Below are 20,467 nucleotides of genomic sequence, written 5' to 3' on the forward strand. Positions count from 1 at the left end.
TGGCATCAGGATTGCAGGAAGGCTCATTATCAACCTGCAATATGCAGATGACACAACCTTGCTTGCTGAAGGCAAAGGAGACTTGAAGCACTAGCTGATGAAGATCAAAGAATAGAGTCTTGGGTGTAGATTACATCTCAATAAAAATGTCAGACATCATTTCACCCTCCAACCTTTTTGCGAATTCTGACACCAGTCATTCTTCCCAAGTAACTCTACTCTTTTGGATGTGATAATCCATTGCTGCAGCCACACAGAACTCAGACAAGACTCCGAATTATAGGGTTTACTAGGGAAGTCACAGGTTACAATTCAGGATCAGAAATGATTCAGAATACAGTTCTTTGATCAGGACAAGTCTCCTCTCAGCAGTGCCTGGTCCTCATCATCTCTGCCCCATGGCCCCAAGCCCTATGGCCCCTGCCCTGCTTGGGCAAGTGTTACAAAACATTTTTAACTCTGCTAATACGTGCCCGTAGCACCCTACTCCCAGTACGCCGCAGCTTGAAGGTGCTCAGCTCTAGGTCTGGGAGTGGGCAAACCTAACTCCTTTGTGATCCATGGAACATAAAGTGCCAGCCGACATTTCACACCTCTGAGGTTTAGTCGGAAAGTGCAATTCTGCTTTTCGTGTGTATGACCATCTGGTTTGGGGTTGTATGACAGCATACATCTAGAGAAACTGTCTCATCTCAGCAACCACGGCATCAGAAACTACTTGGAGCATATGTGTTCTACTCATTTGTCAAATTTCATTATTCTGTCAAAAAAGTTTTTCAGGTCATTCACAATGCCTTCCACTATTGAAGAAAACATGGTTTCAACCAAAAACTCAACAGAGAAAATGATTCCGTCTTAAAAAGCTTACGAGAAGGCATTTGTTGTTAAGTACCGTGGAGTCGCTCTCGAATCATAGTGACCCTGCACAGGATATCCGAGGTTGTAAATCTTTACGGGAGCAGAACGCCTCATCTTTCTCCCATGGAACTGCTGGTAGTTTCGAACTGCTGACCTTGAGGTTGGCAGCCCGATTCGTAACCACTACGCTACCAGAGTTCCTTACTAAATAAAGCTCCTCCTATTCCCACTGCCCACATAGTGCTTCTCAAACAAAAAAACACCATCAAAAACTGCTGCCCAACATATAGTGAAATGCACCTTTTCCCCAACTCCCACCCACTCTTTCTATCCATACAGAACTTCTGTGTCTTCAGATGGAGGAGAGGAATAATTTACAGTAAAGCCCTGGCCACATCCATAGCAAACATAAAACTTCTCATCTGAGTGGATCTCTTGAGATCTTGTGACTCTGACTTCTGGCTACAGTCCGGGCCACAATCACTGCAGACATAGGGCTTCTCCCGAGTGGGCCTGCTGATGTCTGAGTAGGCTTTGCTTAGAGCTGAAGCCACGCCTGCAGTGCTTGCACACATGTGGCTTCTCCCCTGAGTGTGTCCTTTGGTGCATAAGCAGGCCTGACTTCTGGGTAAAGCCTCTCCCACATTCCAGGCACACATGTGGCTTCTCCCCTGAGTGTGTCCTCTGGTGCATAAGCAGGCCTGACTTCTGGGTAAAGCCTCTCCCACACTCACTACAAATGTAGGGTTTCTCCCCTGAGTGTGTCCTCTGGTGGTAAAGAAAGCCTGACTTCCACTTAAAGCCTCTCCCACATTTATTGCAAACATACAACTTCTCCCCGGAGTGTGTGCTCTGATGCATGAGGAGGACTGATTTCTGGGTAAATCCTCGATCACACTCATTGCAAACATACGGCTTCTCACCGGAGTGTATCCTCTGGTGTATGATGAGAGTTGATTTGTGGCTAAAGCCTCGCCCACATTCCTTACATACATGTGGCTTCTCATGTGAGTGTGTACTTTGGTGTATGATGAGATGTGACTTCTGTGTAAAGCCTCGGCCACATTCATTGCACACATATGGCTTCTCCCCTGAGTGTGTCCTCTGGTGGTTAAGGAGACCTGACTTCTGGGTAAACCCTCGCCCACAGTCACTGCAAACATAGGGCTTCTTATCTGAGTGTGTCCTCTGGTGTGTGATGAGATGTGACCTATGACTAAATCCTCGCCCACACTCCTTGCACACATGTGGTTTCTCCCCTGAATGTGTCCTCTGGTGTCTGATGAGAGATGAATTCTGGGTAAAGCCTCGTCCACATTCCTTGCACACATGTGGCTTCTCCCCTGAATGTGTCCTCTGGTGCATAAAGAGGACTGATTTCTGGGTAAAGCCTCGCCCACATTCCTTGCACACATGTGGCTTCTCTCCTGAATGTGTCCTCTGGTGGTTAAGAAGGCCGGACTTCTGGGTAAAGCCTCGGCCACAGTCCAAGCACACATAAGGCTTCTCTCCTGAGTGCGTCCTCTGGTGTATGATGAGAGTTGACTGATAGTTAAAACCTCGGCCACACTCCTTGCACACACATGGTTTCTCCCCCGAGTGTGTCCTCTGATGAATGATGAGAGTTGACTTGTAGCTAAAACCTCGGCCACATTCATTGCACACATGGGACTTCTGGTTTGTGAAGTTTGACTTCAGGCTATGGTCTGCTCCACCCTTTCTATAGGTAACTGCTCCAAATCTTGACGTTCCTAATTCCTTCAACCTTTTATCTGTTGTCACAGATGACAGCTTTTGGGCAGAGCTAGGCTCTGTTCCTACCCCTGTGTGGCCTTTTCGAGAGCCTGCTGGCTGTCTTTGGGGTGGGCTGGAAAATGTCCTTGAAGTCTTTTTCTCCCCTGTCCTTCCACACACAGGTTTGCAGACATTTTCTCTCTTCTGACCATCTGTGTTTTCACACCAGCAGCTCTGATCAGAATCCTGCAGCTGTGTCTGCTTCTGATGTCCTGGGCTGGCACCCCTTGGATGGAAGAGATGCTCTGCACACAAGCTTGGGAAGATCTGAAGCACATGTTGGCTTAGGAATTGCTGACACGAGAAAGCCAGAAGGCAGGAGAAACAGTGGTAAGTTTCTGGCTTTGGTTCTGCTGAAAAGAGAAAATTTTCTGTTAGAGCAGCCATGAGTTGGGTTATCTGGGCTCTCTGCCTTCTCCCATGATAGAGAGCACCTCCTTGCTGGAGGACCTTGGTGGCACAAACACCTAAGGGCTCAATGACCAGCTGAAGGTTGGCAGTTCAAAAGACAGGCTGAGCGATCTGCTTCCAAAACTTCTAGTTTACATGGGTGGTGTCTCCATGAGTTAGAATCGACTCAACAGCAACTGACAAAAGCCTAGTTAAACCCAAAACCAAACTCACTGCCACAGAGTAGGTTCCGACTCATACTGACCTCGCAGGGCAGAACAGGACCGCTCCACAGGGTCCGACGGAGGTCAACCTTTACTTGAGAACCACACATCTTTTTCCCATGTATTTTGGATTTCTCTGTGGGTTTCAACCATAAACCTATTGGGTAGCAGCCAAGCTCTTAACTAATACCAGAGCCCCTACGTCTACCTTAACCCCCATTAAGTAAAACATATAAAACCAATTGCCATAAAATCAAATCTAACTCATGGACACCCATGTGTGTCAGAGTAGGCCTGAGAGCCAAGTGTATTAATGGCTGAGTTTTCAAAAGTAGATCATCAGTTTCTTTCTGCTGCTATCACTAACACTGGTTTTGCTGGCTCCATTGGGGAGCTATGATGCACTTCACGGTGATATTTCCAAAAGAAAATTTAACGGGGAGATCATATTACCCTCAAGACACAACATTGGATACAGCTGCCAACGAGTAAAAGCATACACTGCTGTATGGAACTGGCCCCTCCTGATAACTTGTCCAGAGTATGCAAGGCAGTTTCTTCATACTTGATTCAAGGAGAATTCTGGCTGCACTTCTTTCAAGATAGATTTGTATGTTCTTTGGAGCCCAGTAGCATAGTGGTTATACATTGGGCTGCTAACTATAAGGTCAGCACATCGAATCTACCAGCCGCTCAAACCCTAAACAAGGAGGGGACTGACTGACTTTGCAGTCCAGAAGCAGAGCTCCCTTGGACCATCAAGTGAGAAGAGTGGAGTGCGGGACCCGACCCAGAGAAGCAGTAATGCCAGAAATGGAGGCAGAGAAGATGACGTGGACAGATGGAGCGGCTGGTGACACTGGACTCAGGGAGGGAGAGGGGCTGTGTGCTGACGGATGGGGGGCAGGCCTGTGGGGTGTACCCTTTGGTTGTTTGATGAGGCATGGAGGGGATTGTAATCAGTACAATGAAATGAAATACGACATGATGAATGTAGAAATTATGTTCTCCCATGTAAAATCACATAATTCACAATAAAATCTTAAAAAAAAAAAAAAAAGTAGACCACCAGAGTCTTTTTTTCTAAGACACTGTTAGGGGGACTCTAACCTCCAACTTTATAAATTTTGTTGTTGTTAAGTGCCGTTGAATCAGTTCTGACTCAGCGTTCCTGTATAGGGTTTCCAAGAAGTGACTGGTGAGCTTGAACTGCCAACCTTGCGGTTCAAACGACCTTGTGGTCCAATGCTTACCCTACAGCACCACCCCAGGACTCTCAACTTTATAACTACAACAAGCTTATAACCATGTGTACCACCCATCCCATGCACTGTCTCAGATTCATTTCAAGCTTCCCCTCTTGTGGTAAACTGCATTGTTGTCAAATTCTTTAGTTCCCTTCTCCACTTAGCCCATCCCTGCAGAAGAATTCTCTTTCCCAATATAAGGACATTGGTGGTGGTGGTTATGTGCCATGGAGTCAGTTCTGACTCACAGTGACCCTGTACAGGGTTTCCAAGGCTGTAAATCTTTACAGGAGCAGTAAGCCTCCTCTTTCTCCCACGGTTGTAACCTTTATGAAAGTAGATTGTCAGGATTTTCTTCTATGGTGCCATTGCATGGGTTGAAACACCAATCTTTAGGTCAATAATTGAGCACAAACTGTGCATTACCCATGAACCTTTGGAACACGGAAAAACAAAACACAAAAACCTGTTGCTATGAAGTTGATCCTGACTCATACAGATCCTTTAATATAGACTAGAATAACACCAGAGGGTTCCCAAAGCTACCCGATACAGGGTCAGTATGAGTCAGAACTGACTCGAGAGCACGTAAGAACAACAACATTTATGGAAACAGTGCCACATTTTTCTCCCAGGATTGATGGTCGGTTCAAACCTCTGACCTTTCAGTTTGCGATGAGTGCTTAATCACTATACCACCTGGGCTCCTTGGCACATAGTAGAAGGCCAAGGAATATCTGCTGAATTAATGAAGGAAAAGAAGACATCACAGCCTCACCCAACGAGAGCAGATTCCTGTAGATCTCCAGCATCACTTCTCTGTAGAGGTTCTTCTGCTCAGAGCTCAGTCTCTTCCATTCTGCCTCCGTGAAGACCACGGTGACATCCTCAAATGTAACTGGTTCCTAGAGTAAGGGATAAGTCACCACATAGCAAGTCACCATCACTCTTCTCAATGAGAGGAGTTTCACTGGTGGCCCTGAAGAGGCTGCATCTGAAAAAATTCATCTAACTCTTTCAGAGAACACAGTTTTCCATAGTTGTCCTTCCAGACATGACTAGTACCCAGATGTGAAAGAAAACGTGTGGAGAGCATCAGTGATGCGCAAAACACATCTTGACCCTCCAACATGCAACCTCAGTGGAGAAAGGACATATGAATCCATTTGAGAGCAATAAGGAGAATTCAAAATATTGACTTTGAGAATTCATAATGGAGGAATTCTACGATGGGAGGGGCTAGAAAAAACAGAAGGCATCCTGAAGGTGGCCCAGTGCTAAGCATAAAGGGACGGTGAAGATCTTATGATGGGAGGAACAGATGGGGTATGCAAGCATTTTTAAGAGATCAGGAAATTAAATGTGCTCGGTAAAACTCCTATCTTTGCTTATGAATTTTCTCAAAGAGGAGCCCTGGTCATGGGTTACACATTGAGCTGCTAATCAAAGGGTGAGCAGTTTGGAAGCTACCAGCTCCTCCATGGGGGAAGGATGAGACTGTCTGCTCCTGAAAGGATTTATAGCCTCGGAAACCCCAGGGAGCAGCTCTCCTCTGTCCCATAAGGTTGCTATGAGTCAATCAATTTCATGGCAGTGAGTTTGCTTTCTCTCTACTTATCATGTAGAGAACAATTACTTCATCTATGCAAAACAGTTGGCAAGTGAATGTTTAATATTCCAAAAAAAGAGCATTTATAGACAGTGGCTTCACTAGGGTCTGTGTCACCGGTGTGGAAGTTGATGGTGTCCGCCTCCTCCCTCAGGGCCAACAGACAGGAACCTCCTCCTCATGCTTCAAGGGGTGGAGCATCATGCCTCCTCCTACACCCAGAGCTCTTCCCTTCTCCAACTGGCCAAGGCTGAGGTCCTCGACACCCAATGGCATGTGCGATGGCCAACCACCCACCCACACTTGGACTTGGAAGTGGGGATGACAGGTTCTCACACTGGCAAATGAGTGACACAAACCCTTGTGCTGCCATCGTTTACAAGTAACTTAATCTTTTACAACAACAACAACCTGTTGTCTCACGGAGTTGATTCCAATGCATAATCATTCTGTAGAACAGAGTCAAACTACCGTACAGGGTTTCCAAGGCTGTAAATCTTTTATTAGGGCTCTGAAAAACAATTTATTGAGATTTAATATAAATTTAATTTGCTTAGTTAAAATAGGAGTCCTCACTGTGCACAGATCTAACATGCACAAATTTCAATTACCATGGTTTAGTTAAATAACCCCAGGACCCCAACCAGATGGTTGAGATTCTAGCTGCCATGGTACATTAACTATGAGTAACTGCATAAAGTACACACACTTTTCTTCTAGTTCTTCAGTTCAACGACAACTATGTAAACATCGATGCACATCAAGATCAGTATGAATCAGTATGAGTCCAGCTGACCTCAGGGTAGGTAGGGAGCTGATCCAATTAAACATGACTATAGTGAAGTCAGCAAAGGCTCTGGAGTTCCAAAGAAGCTCCATGGGCTTCCTGGATGGTGAAAGACATGGAAGTCTGTGGGATGGGATGGCAGCACACCCCTTCTTGGCACACGGAAGCTCTGCACCGGGAACCCTCCCAGGCCTTGCCTTACGTATGTATCCCTTCATTTATAGCCTGTTTTGCTTTAATTAAGCTGTAATTATAAAACGACCACTTTTGTGAATTCTGTGAGTTGTTGCAGTAAATTATTAAACCCAGAGGAGTAGTGGGAGCCAAGAGGTCAGAGGGGAGGGAGCCCAGGGGGTACTCCCAACCTTGCAGCTGGCATCCTTAAGGATAAGAGGAGAACTCTGAATTTTTAGCTAGTAGGTCAGAAGTAACAGAGCCAGAGGGTGAACTATGTTGTGGCTAGCATCCTGAAGGGACAAATCAATTTTGTAGTCAGCATGTACATTCTAAAACTTGTAGCTAGAATCTGCTGGTTTGGCAATTTGTAGAACAGTATCCTTTGAGCTTTTGAGAGCTGGCCTAACTCCAGGTGGCCAGAGTCAGAGAAAGAAGTGTTACATGGGCAGCTGGTATCAGAACTGAAGAGAAAAATGGGAAAGTGCGTAGTTTGATATTTTATATGTCATATTTGAGATTCATCAATACAATATCATATTCCTGTAAGTAAGACTGGCCATTACAGATGATGGTTGAAACTATAAGATGATGCCTGAGAATCTATTTCAACTCTGCTCTTTATTTGTGTAGGAGTCCTGCTGTGGCACTTGTAGGATAAACACTGGACTGCTAACTGCAAGGTCGGTGGTTCAAACCCACCAGCCACTCCTTGGAAACCCTATATAGAGTCAGACCTGACTTGATGGCACTTAACATTTATTTGTGTATATTTAAAAGTTCAATAATTAAAAAGCAAAACATCTCCAGTATACAAGAGGGTAACATTACATAGCATACATATGAATGTTACATGACTTTAGTAATACATTTAAGAACTTTAATAATTTCCATTAAAAAACATATTCCTTTTGTCTTAAAGAGTGTCCTGTATTCTTAATATTAATCTTGGGTATTTTTTTTAAACAAGAAAAATAAAATGCAAAAATACAGAAATCATTCTAAAATGCCTAGCATGGCCCCTGACCCTGAAGTACGAGATGTCTAAATGTTGATCACCTTCATTTCCAAGACACAGAATACAAGCCTATTCTCTAGGAAGTGAGCCAGCATTTCAGAAAAATAGGGGAATTGCAACTCACCAGTATTTTGGGTTTCCTCTTCCTCTCTTGAGGCCAGTCAGTATTCTTAGAAGATAAACCTACAGGAAGAAAAAGATTTGAGAAAGTAGATTTTCCATAATTTTCCCACAGGTCTTCTGGTCCTTGATTTCCCACTACCCATTTCAAAACCCTGAACAACTCTAACCTTTTGTCTTATGTGTCTGAGTCCAATTCTTCCTGGTCTCCATATCTTCTCTGTTCTTTGAAGTCAAACTCTTCTTCCAGTCTTGCTCTCCCCAGGCAGAAGGATCAGGCAACAGGATGGCTTTAGAATCAGTCCAGTGACTGTCTTGAAATGCTGCCACAGGGCCAGCTGGAAGTTACTTCATCTCCATATGGATCTCTGCTGCCTGGGTGACTTCACGTCTCAATTATGAAATCCCCCAGTGTTTCCAAGTACCCTGAGCCTGGGGGATGGAGAAGCGACTTGACGTTGCTGGGTCTTTCACAGTGTACTCTCTGCCCAGCCTCTTCGGCACATGTCTTGTTCTCTCATACCCTCCTTAGACAACAAACACATCAAGAGGCTCAGTTCTCTCAGTCTCCACCTTTATTCTTTTTGGGCTGATAAGCCCTCAAGTGTGTTCCCTAATGCTCTCTTTTACAACCAAAATTTATTTCACCCCTCTTGCCCCCACCTCAGATCCCAGCTTTATGACTCAGGTCAGTCATGCTATCTGAGTCAAACAGAAGACAGAATACAACCTAATGCTTGTGGAGAAAGAGACTCTGGGGGTTCCCGGTAGGCCAGTCAGAGCATGCAGCAGCCAGCTTCTACCTCCCCTATCCCTGTACTTGGAGGATTTGGAAAGGGGACGGAGGAAAAGGAGAGAGTAAAGATTAAGACTCAGTTTATGACCAGAGTATAACCAATCCTCAATTACCCATGAGATGTCAATCAATCCAGGTCTTGTTAATTACTAAGCAATAGTATCAAATACCAAGCTGTTTATAATTTACCTAGGATATGCTAAAGGAAAATCATTTTCCAAGCATTTTTTCCAAAGGACCAAGGCAAAGGCCACATAAAGGAAATAATTTCACAGCAGTGACAGGTGACTCAGACTAAGAGTCTCAGACCTAAAAAGGTAGCATGTCATGTTGTCGTCGTTGTTTGCCGGTAGGTGACTTCAAGTTGGTTTCCACTCATAGTACCCTATGGACAACAGAATGAAACCCTGCCCGGTCCTGCACCAGCCTCACAATCGTTGTTACATCTGAGCCCACTGCTGTTGCCACTGTGCCAATCTATCTTGTTGGGGGTCTTCCCCTTTTCACTGACCCTTCACTTTACCAAGCATGATATCATTCTCACTGGACGGTCCCTCCTGATAACATGTCCGAAGTAGAAGAGATAAAATCCGATCATCCTGACTTCTAAGTAGCTTTCTGGCTACACATCTTTCAACAAAGACTCCTTTGTTCTTCTGGCAGTCCATGGTTCTTTAACATACTTCTCCAACATTATAACTCAAACGTATTAACTCTTCTACGACCTTCCTCATTCATTGTCCAACTTTCACATACATACAAAGCTACTAAGAATACCATGGCTTGGGTCAGGCACACCTTAGTATTCAAACTGACATCTTTGCTCTTGAACATTTTAAAGAGGTCTTGTGCAGCAGATCTGCCTAATGCAATACATCATTGATTTCTTGAATGTGACACCAGAGGATTGGCAGAACAGAAGCAGCAGCAACAGAACCAAGAACCAGAGCACAAGACAAAGCAGTGAATTCCCAGTCCACGGAGAACATAAAGTTGAGTGATTTGAGGCAAGAAGCTTACTTGAAGAGTGGGGTGCCTCCAGGCACTTGAGTGGGGAAGCTAGGTTTTCTGACTCATGGAGCGAGAAACATGTACATTCAGGCTGAGGTTTATGGTATAGTGGTGTGTCCTATGGGCATTCATCAGCAGCTTACTGGAAAAACTGGGCCGTGAGCATTTCTAACCCCGAACTGTGACCTGTTAGTTACTCACATAACTGTAAGTAAGGTGTCTGATTTCTGTGGGGTCACTGCAATGGATTATCGAGCCCAGTTCAGTAGAGTGGTCTATGGGAGGAATGGTTGGTGTTTCAGATTTTTGCATGCAGCAACAGCCCAGAACTGGGAGCCCACAAGTGCCATGGGCCCAGTCAGCTTTGCCAGCATCCATGGTAGGAGTGGGAGAGCTGCAGTTTATGGGACCACAGAGATTCATTCACTCAGACATTGCTTTGAGCAGATGTTAAGTGGCACAGGGTAGATGATGAAAAAAATTGTGGGGCATCTTCATTTTGGAATTCTTTCTATTATTGTTGTTAAGTGCCATCGAGTCTGTTCCAACTCATAGTGACTCAATACAATGTTTCAGAGGAGCAGCTGGTGAGTTTGAACTGCCAACTTTGCAGTCCAGTGCTGTAGAATGCTGTATTTGACATATTTAATTACAACTGAAAAAATTTTTTTTCATAGATTAAATAAACCTTTGAGTTAAAAATCCCAAAAGCTACTTCAGTAGAACTTCAATAAAAGGGACCTGACTTAGTCCTTTCACCAGTCCTTTTGTCGCTGAGTTAGAGGGAATTAAGACTTACATCCATTTCTACAATTTATTAAAGGCCACAGTTCCTGTTTGAACTGACCAACAAGTTGAAGACCTCAAACTGAAATTCAGTTGCCCAGGTGGCCTAAAATAGATGATTGCAAAGCAAGCGGACAGCTGAACCAAAACTTATAGAACAAAATCGTGTAAGCTACTCAATAAAGTGGTTCTTTTGAATTCTGTTTCTTAAATTTTGGTATTTTTTTTCTCTTATATATACTGCACACTTAAAATAGTATTTTTTGGTGCTTCAGAAATATCCTATGTCAACTGCTGAAACTATTACATGATACTCAGTACTTATAACCTTGAAAGTAACTTCATGGCAGAAGTTAGATCTTATTCATTAGTGAAAACTTCTCTCAGTCCCTATGCTTTACGTGCAACACAGAAATCCTTATGTATCTATTTGCTTTTAGCATGTAGCTATCTTTTTTTTCCATCTGTTATTTCTTTTGATAGTTCTTATGTCAGCTCAAGCCCTAGTGTGGCAGTTTAACATAAGCACTGGTCTGGTAACCGCAAGGTCCATAGTTCAAGCCCACCAGCCACTCTCGGAAATCCTATAAGGGGTCACTATGAGTCAAACCCGACCCAATGGCACACAACAACAACAAGTCATCTTATATGCCAATCACTAATGAAACCTATTTTATTACTCTCATGACTTACAGGCTTTTTGTGTTTACACAAGGGCAAATAAAAAAGTATGACTACAAAATCATAAAAAACCTTTATTAAACAAATATATCAAAATGTGAAGCTGTCATTTCTAAAAAATATCACTTCTAGGTCTATACACTTCTGGAGGCTGTGTTTACATCTCTCCAATCCTTCCACTAAAAATTATTCACTCTTTGATTTAAAACATGGGAGAATGGCATCCGCAAGGATCTCAAATTGTGTTCCTGTTTTAAAGTTTTTTGAGTTAGGGGAACAAAGCTAAGGACAAGCTCATGGTTGTCAGGTGGATGGGGCAAGCCTTCCCAATGAGATTCTCCTGTGACAGCCCTTGCTTCCCTCAAAGAATGAGCAGTTGCATTGTCATGATGGAAAAACAATTCCTCTGTGCAACTTACCTGGCCTTCTCCTCACCCAAGCAGTATTCAATTTTCTTCAGACTTACTCACTATAACTCTTATGATTGTCCTGTGCCATTCAAGAAAAACTTATAAAGATTAATCATTTGAAATCCCAAAAGACAGTCACCATAGCCTTCTGAACGGACCTCTCTGCCTTGAATTTAACTGGTCCAGTAGTGGTGCTCAAATGCCACTGTTTTGATTGGACCATGTCTTTAAAGGTACCATAACAAGAATCATATATGTGCATTACTGAGAAAACTTGTCTGCAACCAATCCTTGATTGCAGACACATTTTCAGCCACATTTTGTTTGGAGTAAATCAGTGCATTTAAGAAGAGCAGTCCTACTAGCAGTAGTTTTTTACTTATCTTCATATACTATTTTTGGGAAGTCTTCTTACATCTTGAAATCTATCTTAGGGTTTCTCTTTTTCATACTCACAATTCCCACTGAAGCTTGATACGAAACTGATTGCAAAATAACGCAGTCAGTAATGAATGCCAGTAATTTGACTGAAGGCTGGGTCTGTCATCCTTCCCCACAAACTTTGCATGAAAATTCATATCAAATTCCTTGATCAAAAGGTGGGAATGTGTGAGAGATTTAAAAATCAGGGTTCCGAAATACTTGGTGGCACAGTGGTTAAAGTACCTAGCTGCGAAGCAGATCAAACCCCCCAGTCACTCTGTGAGAGAACAATGAGGCATTCTTTTTCAGTAAAGCCTTATAGCCTTGGAAACTTTATAGGATGGTTCTACTCTGCCCTATAGAACGAATGCCAGTAAGTGAGAGGCACTATCAGGTCTGTTTTGACAGTAGCTGGTAAAACAGCTGCCAGAAGGAAATGTTGCTGGGGCAAGAATGGTGGTAACATGAATGTGAGCACTGGTCTCGGGTATTAGTCCCTGTACAGCCCCACCTTAGAACAGGCCTGGTAAGTGGGGAAACAGATTGCCTCCAAGCCTTAAATATGATATTGAAGGACACAAATTGTCAAGGACGTACAAAGGAAATTAACCCATTTGCAGCAGATGAGACACTGTGGGAATGTGTAAGTGGTGGTGTGCCATGGAGTAGGTTCCAACTCATAGCGACCTTGTATTGAGTTCCCAAGACTGTAAATCTTTACGGGAGCAGAAAGCCTCATCTTTCTCCAACAGAACTGCTGGTAATTTCAAACTAGCCGACCTTGAGGTTAACAGCCCGACTCGTAACCACTACGTTACCCAGAAATAATCTGCCAGGAAGCAAAGGTCCTCCCTTTCTATACACACAACTCCTGTGAACACTCAGCGATGTGAGGTAGACCTGGGAATAGGCAGTTTATAAGCCTGCTGTCCATCTCTCTGTCCCCACGTATCAGGTTACAAATTCCCACGTTCCAAATGAGAAGACTCTTCTTTAAAACGAAAAACACAAAAAGCCTTAGGTGACAGAGAAGAGAAGAGTATGGGCAGCTTTTGGTGCTCAATGCCAAATGTTTTTTACATCAGAATACAGTCTGCCCTGACATCTAGCTGATATTGAGTAGGGAAATTACTTGCCTCAAGGCCACAAGTTGTATATATATATATATATACATGCATAGTGGTTACGAATCGGGCTGCGAACCTCAAGGTCCGCAGTTCGAAACTACAAGCTGTTCCGCGGGAGAAAGATGAGGCTTTCTGCTCCCGTAAAGATTTACAGCCTCGGAAACCCTGTACAGGGTCACTATGAGTCGGAGCCGACTCCACGGCACATAACAACAACAATATATATATGTACACACACACACATATATATATATATATATATATATAAGCTAACAATTACTAGTCCTACTGTGGTGCTGTAGGATAAGCATTAGACTGCTAGTCGCAAGACCAGAGGTTCAAACCTACCAAAGGCTCTTCTTCAGCCTATACAGAGTTGCTATGAATTAGAACTAACTAGGGAGCACTTCATTAACAGAAGTAATTCCAGGTAATGTACAACTTTACTACTCAAGAGTCTCATTAGTTTGCTCTTGGGATAAGAGAGGTGATATGTGCATATCTAGCTAAAGGTGACAAAATAAAAGTGCTTAGATTTGAACACTAACTGTGGAATGCCACATTGTTAGCCAGTTACACAAGTGACAAACCCCTGTGGGGTGTGACAATTCTCAAAATGTATCCACAGGAACAATAGAAAGGATGTAGATGAAACAAGACTGAACACGAATTAATAGTGAATCTGTTAAAGGGTCCACAGGTTGCATTGTACAACTTTACTGCTGCCGTTAAATGCCGTCAAGTTGGTTCCAACTTACAGTGGCCCTGTAGAATTTCTGATGCTTTTAAATCTTTGCGGAGCAGAAAGCCTTTAAAATACGTTCTTAATCATTAAAAATCCACATCCTGATATAAGGACCCCTGCAGAGAGGCTGGAAATGAACTAAGTATTAGCCAGGCAAAAGCCCTCAGTGGTTTCCACACTACTTTGTTGTTGTTGTTGTTGTTAAGTGCCGTTGAGTCGGTTCCAACCCATAGCGACCCTGTACAGGTTTCCGAGGGTGTAAATCCTTACAGGAGTAGAAAGCCTCATCTTTCTCCCACGGAGCGGCTGGTAGTTTCAAACCGCTGACTTTAAGGTTCGCAGCCCGATTCGTAACCACTACGCTACCAGAGCTCCTTAATCCACACTACTTAATCTCCATAAAGAGTAAAAGTAGGTTATCTACTAAAATAAAAAACGAAAGATATTTATTGAAGAAATAGTACAACTGCAGTTGCGAAACAATCTGTAAAACCGCAAATTACTCCAAAGTATAGAAAATGGACGGGCTTTTCTATATGAGAATTTTAGAGAAATAGTAACTATACATTAGTAATTATGAGTCATACATCCATTGATGTCTTTTGAACTGGAGGTAGTCTATGCAAGCAATGTATGAAAATGATTTTTCTTATCTTTCAGGATAAGGGAAGCTAGTAAAAAATTATTCTAAGAGTAGCTGTAGTTCTGTCTCTCCTGCTTATTCAGAAGGATTATGATTCAAATATTCTTTTCAGAGACATGCTACACTTCTGCTTTCTTTTCCTTCTGAGACAGTGTTCTCTGAGACAGTGCAGATCAACACATTTCTGTGAGCTCAGCTTGAATGCCTCTTATTTTTTCAGCTTGGACAAAGTGGAGTTTGTCTTCCACCAGGGCAGAAACTCCTCCTATGCCAACTACCTAGACTTTGGGGGCTCTTTCATATACTCCAAACGTCTTAAACCAGAGGTGGCCAACTAAGACATTGCAGGCACAATTAGACAGGAGCAGGGCAAATCAGCCAAATGGTCACCCACACTAAAACTAAAGTGGAAACCACTGCCACAAAGTAGAGCATGCATCTTTCACCAAAAACACAGTATCAGGTCCCAGAAAAGCAGATTTGAACCCACGCAAAAAAAAAAAAAGCTGCCCAGATACATGCCCTGGCAGCAGTAGAGAAAGTTTCACTTTCTGTGTCAGACTAAACCCATCTCCATCAAGGAGTCCTGGGGTGGCACTGTACGATAAGCACTGGATGGCAAGGTCATTTGAATCGCAAGGTTGTCAGTTCAAACTCACTAGCTGCTCCTCAGAAACCTCATACAGGGTCGCTACATGTCGAAACCAACTTAACAACAAAAACAACAACATGCCCATAAAGTCGCGGGCATTCCACTGAACCAAACTCACACCCACTGCCATCTCGCGCATTCAAACTCATTGCAATGCTGTTAGGGCAGAGGAGAATCTTCCCGTAAGATTCCCAGGCGGTAAACGTTTTCAGAAGTAGACTGCCATACCTTAGTCCCTCGGATTGGAAGGTGGGTTCAAATCCCCAACCTTCTGGTTAGCAGCTGAGCACTTTAACCACAGTGCCACCAAAATCCTATGGGAATATTTGAGAAATATCAAGCTCATATCCAATCACCTCTCCACCAATTCAACATACCAAGATATAGCAGGTCCTGAGACATCACCACACACAACCTCAGACCATCTGGGCTGCCTCCTTACCCCACCCACTGCCTTGGAGTGTATCTTACTCATAGCAAACCTGTAGGGCAGAGTTGTTGTTGTTGTTATGTGCCGTGGAGTCGGTTCCGACTCATAGTGACCCAGTACAGGGTTTCCGAGGCTGTAAATCTTTACGGGAGCAGAAAGCCTCATCTTTCTCCCTCGGAAGAGCTGATAGTTTCGAACTGCTGACCTCGCGGTTCACAGCCCGATTCGTAACCACTACGCTACCAGGGTTCCTAGTAGGACAGAGTAGAGCTGGCCATATAGGTTTACAGAAGCAAACTGCTACATCTTCTCCTGTAGAACAGCTGCAGGGTCCAACCACTGACCTTTCGGCTGTTGTTGCTGAGTGCCATCGAGTCAATTCGGGCCCACAGCGACCCTGTATAGGGTTTCCAAGGAGCAGCTGGTGAGTTTGAAGCACAGACCTTTGCAGTCACAGCGCCACACCAGGACCTTTGAGTTAGCAGCCACTAAACACTTAACCACTATGCGACCATGGTTCTTTTGGGGATGTCTTCGGCCCCTATTAAAAAACCAACCAATCTTGACATGCAAAGTCCAAGGTTCCAACCATGACCTGGAATTGCAGGTCCAAGAAGCGCTGGCCACATCAGCTGCAGTCCCATCAACAAAGGATGACAGTTTATTTGTCCCTGACTGAACTCATCCCTAGGCCCCTAAATCACTGTGGGAATAACCCTCTCTAATGGGCAATTCTCTGAGATTAACCCCAACCCCTTCAATTCGAACTTCCAGGTCACTGGGTCCCAGATACAACCAGGGGCTACAAGGTCCGCGTCATGCCCTGAAAGTCATGAGCCTCGCCCCCTTCTTCAAAATTGGAACATCAGGAACCCTTTGCCAGATGCACTCCTCTGCCAGCGAATTCTACCTCGGGTCATACCGCAAGACCCACCCTTTTGTGAAGCCCCCACTGCGCGGGAATCACTACGCCAGAACTACCCTCCACAGACCCCGCGCCCTGCGGCTCCCATCGGCCGCCACAAGAGCCGCTACTGAGCAACGCGGCGAATTTACCGAATAAGCCATTGTGGTGACAGCCTAGCCAGTCTCTTCTTAGAATACGTAGTCATCAAAACGGTGGTGGTTCCCAAGTGAAGTCTCAGTTCCGCCAGCCCTCCTCAGAGCGAACCTTCAAGAGGTGCCGGTGCAGCTTTTGACTCAGACGACTTCCGGATCAGTTCCTCGGCGCGCGAGATGACGTTGCAAGCACTTGAGGTGGTCGTGTGCGGCCCGCACAACGCGCTGGGTGGAAAACAAGATGACCTTTTTCTACCTAAGCATAGCTGTATCTTCTGTGCTTACACGCTTTAACAAGCAATAACCAACCATCCGTGAGCGCCATACAGGCCTGGCCTCTTGCAGCCGGTGCACTTCAATCCTCAGCCTCATTTGACTTATGGGAAATTTATTGGAAACAAAGCAGGCTCCCAGAATCAGAGCTGAGAACACCAGAAAGATGTTTATCTGTGTTTTATTGACTGGGCAAAAGGTATACATACAACTCAAACTATGGGTAATACTGCAAACAATGGGAATTATCGAACATTTTATTGTGATCATGTAGAACCTGCAACATAGCACATTTCTCAATTAGAGTCCTTGCAAATAATTCCAGAGTCAGTTTCCAAGTTGAAAATAAGGTTTCCACATTCTATGAGCAGGATGAGAGTTTACTACTAATTTTGAGGATTTCAACAAGAGGAAAATGATTAAAAGAAAAACATTAGAGTTAAGGGTAAGGATTCAACTCTTCTTTGTTCTTTAGGTATTGTCAAGTCTGTTCTAACTCACAGCAACACTATGTACAACAGAACGAAACACTCCCCCATTGCTGTTCAATCCTGACAACCATTGCTATGTTTGAACCCAATGTTATAACCACTGTGCTAATCCATTTTCTTAAAAGATCTCTTTTTACTGACTCTCTACTTCACCAAGCAGATGTGCTTCGTGCTTCTCTGGGGACTAGTCCCTCCTGGTATGTGCAAAGTATGTGATGTGAAGTCTCCCTATTCTTGCTTCTAAGGAGCATTCTGGCTCTTCTTCCAATAGAGATTTGTTTGGTTTTCTAGTAATCCATGGTGTATTCGATACTCTTTGACACCATCATAACTGAAAGCATCCATTCTTCTCTGGTCTTCCTTATCCATTGTCCAACTTTACTATGCATATGAGGCAATTGAAAATATCATACCTCAAAGTGGTACCTTCACTCTTTAACAATTTAAAGAGAACTTTTACAATAGATTTGCCAAATGCTGTATGCATTCTGATTAGACTGCATGGTGGTTGATTGTGGACACAACAAAAATTAAACACTCCAAAACTTCTATCTTTCTTGTTTATCAGGATGCTGTTTACTGATCAAGTTGAGAGGATTTTTTTTTTTTTTTTACATTAAGGTATAAACCATACTGTTTCTTTATATTAGGACTGTAATCTTTGATGTTCATCAATTAAGTGCTTCAAGGCCTCTTTGCTGTCAGCAAGCAAGGTTGTGCAGGTGCATATGGCACGCAGGTTGTTGATAACTTTTTCCAAAACTGCTGCGGCTTTCTTCATATAATCCAGAAGAACACCTTTCCTGATTTGACTCTTGGTGTATATGCAGGTTCTACATGATCACAATAAAATGTTCAATATTTCCCATTGTTTGCAGTATTACCCATAGTTTGAGTTGTATACCTTTTGCTCAGTCAATAAAACACAGATAAACATCTTTCTGGTGTTCTCAGCTCTGATTCTGGGAGCCTGCTTTGTTTCCAATAAATTTCCCATAAATCAAATGAGGCTGAGGATTGAAGTGCACCGGCTGCAAGAGGCCACGCCTGTATGGCGCTCACGGATGGTTGGTTTTTGCTTGTTAAAGCGTGTAAACACAGAAGATGCAGCTATGCTTAGGTAGAAAAAGGTCATCTTGCTTTCCATCCAGCGCGTTGTGCGGGCCGCACACGACCACCTCAAGTGCTTGCAACGTCATCTCGCGCGCCGAGGAACTGATCCGGAAGTCGTCTGAGTCAAAGGCTGCGCCGGCATCTCTTGAAGATAACCTCTTCCTTAGTCAACACATCAATTAGACTTCAGCTTAGCAGATGGCTTTAGTTTAGCTCATGAAAAGGATGTTTGAAACGTAAGGGCAAATAAAAATTAAACTGGACATTTCCTGTTTTCCAAAGGGAAGATACCTTTTCTTTCATAGCCTCAGGAGACTATATACTGTATTACTCCATTTACTTCACTGTTGGAGTCTGTGTAAAATTAGAAACAAAACAGGTTTATTGAAGGATAGAAATGTTTCAACCCATAAGACATCCAGATTCAGAGTAAAGATGGTCACTCTACCAGACAATGCGGAAGAAAACAATTTTGCGCAGTTGCTCCTGTGTGCCATCGATTTAGTTTCAACTCTTAGTAACCCCATAAAGGTTTCTGAACAAGAATGATGGGATTAAACTGCTGCCCTTGTAGTTAGCAGTCCAGGGCTTAGCCTACAGTAGTGCCACATCAGGGACTTGTGGAGCAGGAACTAAAAGTTACTAAATCATAGTTGGATGAAAGACAATCAGAAGTCAAAGAAAGGATAGAAGTCACTTCGCAGGAAAAGATGGATAACATACATGTGGTCTTACAAAATTGACTGTTGTTGTTGTTAAGTGCCGTGAGGTTGGTTCTGACTCATAGCGACCCTGCACAGGGTTTCCGAGGCTATAAATCTTTATGGGAGCAGACTGCCTCGTCTTTCTCCCGCAGAACTGCTGGTAGTTTTAAACTTCTGACCTTGCGGTTCACAGCTCAATTCGTAACCACTACACTACCAGCGCTCCTTACAAAATTGACTAAGGGTACATAATTGCAAGCATATGTGTTCTTCAGTTTATTACAAGATGGTCACAGGTCAATGAAAGGGCAAGTTTCTCAGATAACCTGATACAAAAATTGAATTCTCAGCCAAGTCAGTTTCTGAAGATCCATAATAAGGATTTATCTATAATGCTGTGCATCAAGGCCATTCAGGTGAAAGCCATCAATCACATCTTGCATTTGATTGACGGTAGTGGACAGGGAATACACAGTGAAACCCAGCATCAGCCAGACTTCAGTTTCTGAAGATGGCATCCCAGATCTAAACATTTACAAGATGTTGTTGTTAGGTGCCTTTGGGTCTGTTCCTATTAATAGAAACCCTATGAACAAAAGAATGAAACACTACTCTGTACTGTACTATTCTCAATTGTTGTATTTGAGCTCACTGATGCTATCACTGTATCAATCCATCTTGTTGGGGGTCTTCCTCCTTTCCACTGACTCTCCCTTTATCTTTGATGTTCTTCTCCAGGAAGTGGACTCTCCTGATAATATGTTCAAAGTATAAGAGACCAAGTCTTGCCATCCTGACTTCTAAGGAGCATTCTGGTTGTACCTCTTCTAAGACAGATTTGTTTATCCTTCTGACAGTCCATGGTACTTTCAGTATTCTTTGCTAACACCATAATTCAAATG

General features: G+C 43.5%; 2 protein-coding genes across 2 annotated transcripts in view; both read right to left on the reverse strand.

Annotated features, from left to right (window-relative positions):
- Nucleotides 1-1,338: 1,338 nt before the first annotated feature.
- On the reverse strand, nt 1,339-15,625 carry ZNF343 (zinc finger protein 343). The gene is made up of 6 exons (XM_006868422.1): nt 15,616-15,625; nt 8,392-8,544; nt 8,226-8,284; nt 5,292-5,418; nt 2,531-3,005; nt 1,339-2,380 (listed from the first exon to the last, which is right to left on the reverse strand). Exons 1-6 carry the CDS (start codon nt 15,623-15,625, stop codon nt 1,339-1,341), a joined length of 1,866 nt encoding a protein of 621 aa, XP_006868484.1.
- Nucleotides 15,626-17,085: 1,460 nt separating this feature from the next.
- Nucleotides 17,086-20,467, reverse strand: part of LOC102810627 (zinc finger protein 585B-like) — a 21,877-nt gene continuing 18,495 nt past the window's right edge. The window contains exons 5-6 of the mRNA XM_006868423.1: nt 18,889-19,023; nt 17,086-17,209 (exon numbers count right to left, since the gene is read on the reverse strand). Coding sequence (XP_006868485.1) covers nt 17,086-17,209; nt 18,889-19,023 — 259 coding nt within the window. The remainder of the gene's footprint in view (nt 17,210-18,888; nt 19,024-20,467) is intronic.

Source organism: Chrysochloris asiatica, unplaced genomic scaffold (genome assembly GCF_000296735.1).
Source record: "Chrysochloris asiatica unplaced genomic scaffold, ChrAsi1.0 scaffold00116, whole genome shotgun sequence".
Classification (NCBI taxonomy): Eukaryota; Metazoa; Chordata; class Mammalia; order Afrosoricida; family Chrysochloridae; genus Chrysochloris; species Chrysochloris asiatica.